General features: G+C 40.8%; 1 protein-coding gene across 1 annotated transcript; it reads right to left on the minus strand.

Annotated features, from left to right (window-relative positions):
* Positions 1 to 525: 525 nt before the first annotated feature.
* LOC101274604 (olfactory receptor 8S1-like) lies at positions 526 to 3707 on the minus strand. Its single transcript, XM_012534583.3, is given in 3 exon segments — positions 526 to 1396; positions 1398 to 1472; positions 3700 to 3707. Coding segments are annotated over 3 exon segments (954 nt in total).
* Positions 3708 to 4328: the final 621 nt, after the last annotated feature.

Consider the following 4328-nt stretch of genomic DNA (forward strand, 5'->3'; position numbering starts at 1 on the left):
CACGAGGTACCATGGGGAATCCCACTGATCTACACAGAAGGGGAAGTGTTAATTTCCCTAAGCAAGAGTGGTATGCAGTTAAAGTAGGAAGGATAAAATCATGCTGGGCAGGCAAAAGTAACAGGTGTTCTCTACAACACAAATATATAAACAATATGTTGTAAAATTACCTGACCTACTTCTCATCCTCTGAAGAGGGCTGACCACTAATCATCCTATGAATAGAGCTTGCTGCCTTCTTAAGCATTATTAAGATTCTGACACATACATATCTTTTAACATCTGGCATGATGGTCAATCAAGAAATAATCCCTTGTTTCTAAGAACACTACTTCCAAGCTGTGATCAGACCAGTATTGTAGCAGTGAATGGAAGTCATCCTTCAATACAATCCTCACGTACTGAAGGATTTAAGAACACTTCTAACAAAGATGTTTCTAAGAACGCTAAAAAAAACTTTATTTCCAGTTATGTATTTTGTTACAGAGTAGTTTAGCTTCTCCATGGTCCTGTTCCTCTGGTCCTCTATGTGAAAAAGTTAACATATCTTCTTAACATTCTTCCCATAGCTGCCTTCACCTCCTTGTTCTGAAGGCTATACATGAGGGGATTCAGCATGGGAGTGATCACACTGTACTGTAAAGGGAAGATCATCTCCAGGGGGAACCTGAGGTTGGCAAAGAGATAACTGAGGAAACCTGAGCCATAGAACAGGATCACTGCAGTGAGGTGGGAAGAGCAGGTAGAGAAGGCCTTGCTTCTGCCTGAGGTGGAGCTGATGCTCAGGATGGTGGAGACAATGCAGATATGAGAGAAGAAGATTAAAATGAAGATTCCAAAGAAACGGAAGACAGAAGAGCAGAGCAAGAGTGTGAAATTGGTGGAGGTATCAGAGCAAGCAAGATGGAAGAGAGAAGACAGCTCACAGGTGAAGTGGGGAAGAGTTTGGTCCTCACAGTAGTCTAAATTGACAGCCAGAAGGATGTTGATGAGAGCATCAACAAAGGCCAGGCCCCAGGAGCCCCACACCAGCCCAATACAGAGCTGGTTGTTCATCACCTGGCCACAGAGCAGAGGGGAGCTTATGGCTACATAGCGGTCATAGGGCATCACAGCCAGCAGACAGGCCTCAGTGCCCCTGGTGGCAACTACAAAGAAGGCCTGAGCCAGGCAGCTCTCTACAAAGATGGTTTTACTTTCAGAAAGTAGATTCTCCAGCATCTTGGGGACTGTGACAGATGAATGGCAGAGGTCCAGAAAGGAGAGCTGTCCCAAAAAGAAGTACATGGGTGTGTGGAGGTGAGGATCAACTCTGATAACCAGCAACATTACCAGGTTCCCCAACAGGGTCAGGAGGTAAATCATCAGAAACAACATGAAGAGCAGAATCTGGTTGAGGGTCAACAGAAAACCCAAGGAGGATAAACTCACTGAACATGCTGTGGTTTCCCATAGTGATAAAAAGATTTACCCTAGGAATCCAAGAGAGAAAGACATTAAAACTCCTTCTGCACCTCCCAGTTACCCCACTGACTTAGCCCTCTTGTTCATATACATCATTTCACAACTGTACTGAAAACCATGTTCACATATTCTTAAACTAACTTCCTAATCATCATGACAACTTTGATATTGCTGGATGGCATTCTACCACCCCTCTATCAACTCCCTATGTAAATCTGTAGACCCTCGTCTTATGTCTCTAGAGGTTTCTTTCTTTTATTTTTAAGATGGGTACTAATACAGAGAACATTTTGTATAGTCAGTGGAAATAGAGAGAGAATTTATTGATGCAGCAGAGTAAGAGGTAAACGGCAGAAGTGTAGTCCTTGAGAAAGGGAAAAGGAATGAGATCCAGAGAGCACAGGTGGAGTTTTGTCCATAGATAGGAGGAGAGGCTCTTTATCTTTTGTAAATAGGAGGGAAGTTATAGAGAGTGGGGACTGAGGCAGCTAGCTTGCAGGATTTTATGGCTGAAATAGACAGACTTTCTGATTGCTGCAAAGTTTTTGAAGAACTGTGAGATGAGACCATGAACAGAGTTTGCCTATCTATCTATCTACCTACCTATCTATCTATCTATCTATGTATCTGTGTGTGTTCATATGTTGTGTGGTTTTACCGAAGTGGCCGTAAGGGATTTTGATGAACCAAGAATACAAAACTCAGGTATACCAAGTGGAAAACTATTTACTAAGGAAATACAGTAGGATTAACTGGTGATACATTTGCCTATTTGAGATTCTGGAACCAATCTGGACAAGTGTGTGGTTGTCACAGTAGTATTTAGATGCTTAAGCACATGTGTGGAGCAGACAGATACTTGGCTTTAAATGGGGTTTGTTTTTTTCCAGGCACATGCAGTGATAAAGAAAAAAAAAAGAGGTAGGGAAGAAAAGCATGCTTACAAAGTGAATGCATCATAGAAACAAGGCTGTGCAAGGAATTAAATGGGGGGCCAAGCAGAGGAGTACGGCTAGGGCAAAAGTCATACAGTCATTGGTTCGGGTTTGAAGAATTGCTTATGTAGGAACACTAGGTTAAGCAAATTTTAAGATTTGGAGATAGTCGTTAGATAGAGGGATGCTTGAAATTCAGACTTTGTAGGTATAAGTACTCCTGATGACAAAGTGATGGGCATTATTGTGGGAGTAGGTGGCTAAGATGAGGTAGAAGATTCAGTCTCTGGCCCCATAGAGGACAAAGTCTAGGTTGCTGAGTTAGTGTGGTGAGGACTTTTTTCCTGTTTTGTTTTTGTTTTTTAATTTTACTCCGTTTTCTTTAATGATTAATTATTTGAATTGCAGATTTAAGACTGTGGTTGATGAGGAGAGAGTTTAAGGCATGAAGAGTGGGAAATGTGTTCCTAATGTCCTACCATATCCCTATCTGGGCTGCTCTCAGCTGCTCCAAGATAAAACACAGGCTTTATGCCTGAAGTTCAGTAAGTGCAGTGGCATGTTGCCAACATCTTGCAATTTAGAAACAGACATGTGTTGTATAACCCAATTGTGTCATTTACTATCTGTTTAACTTTTGTGATATTGTTTGTTCTTTTAAATCATAATTTTTCCACATGTAAATTGAGTAAACTTGGGGGAAGTAATATATATCTTACATTTGGAAGGACTGAATTAGCTTACACATAAAGAGCTGGAAACAAGATTTCTGACATATTGTAATTATTAATGCATACCAGAAAGAGGAAGAAGAAGAAGGGTATTTCAGAGGAGTAGATCAAAGCATGTTATGGAAGAGATAATATGAAGCCGTATTGCAGAAGAGCTGTCCCTAGACCTGGAAGCAGTGTTTAGCTGGAGAACAGTGAAGAGATGAGAGTCTTCAAAGGGAAGCTAAGTCTCTTAGGAAGCAAGAAGAGAGGAAGCGAGTATAGGGAAGAAAGAAGTACCTCAAGGAGTAGGTTAGGAGGGGACAAAGCATCAGAGGATTCAGTAGAACATTTTCATACTCTTGGCTTCTCTTGGTGGAAACAGTATCCTAGAGCTTTGAGTCAATAGGTGAAGAGATCAGAGATCAAGTGATATTCATTAGAAAAAGATGTAGCATAACTTCCCAACTCTGGGAATAGTTTTCTTTCTAGGCAGCTGAGAGGGGAGAAAAAAAGAAATACATTGGCTCAGGCTCCAAAAAGCATGTCATTTGTAGAGAAAGTGTTCAGAATCTTATTTGAACTCTTACCCCGTCATGGCTTTGAAGAAAAGACAGGAGAAATATCTTGAAAATTTCAAGTTCTTGACAGGTTGTACTAATTTCTCTCATAGTGTCTCAAGCTTATGTGAGTCAGTGAGTACAAGATCATGAGTTCACACATTTTCCTCAGTGACGGTAAATATGTTGCTGATGGTGTTCTCTGAACAAAGGATTCTGATGTCTAGACAATTAAAAGAGCAGTTGATTTAGGCTGAACTAAGGAACCCAGAGGACTGGTTCAATAATCTATATCCCTAGAAGTTACAGCTTGAAGCTAAAGTCTAGACTCATTTGCTAAGAAGCTTGAACTTTTAAAAAGACATAGGGATTTTCTCATTTGTGAGCTTTGCAATTTGTGAACTGAAACAATCAACTTGAACTCCTAGATGAGCCTTCCTGCTAGTCTGCTGGGAACCGAAAAGAGGAAGGGTAGGAGAAGGGAATTTTGAACGTGTGAAGAAAGCCAGAATTTTCCCTTAGGGACATACAGGCCATGTGGACCCTCAGAGAATTCACTTGGGATCTGAAACTAGACTCACAGCTAACCTCCAGGTTAGCTTCTCATGTGTATGACAAATTCAACTGGATTTAATGTTAATCAGTATTAATATTAATCA

This window comes from Orcinus orca, chromosome 11 (genome assembly GCF_937001465.1).
Source record: "Orcinus orca chromosome 11, mOrcOrc1.1, whole genome shotgun sequence".
NCBI lineage: Eukaryota > Metazoa > Chordata > Mammalia > Artiodactyla > Delphinidae > Orcinus > Orcinus orca.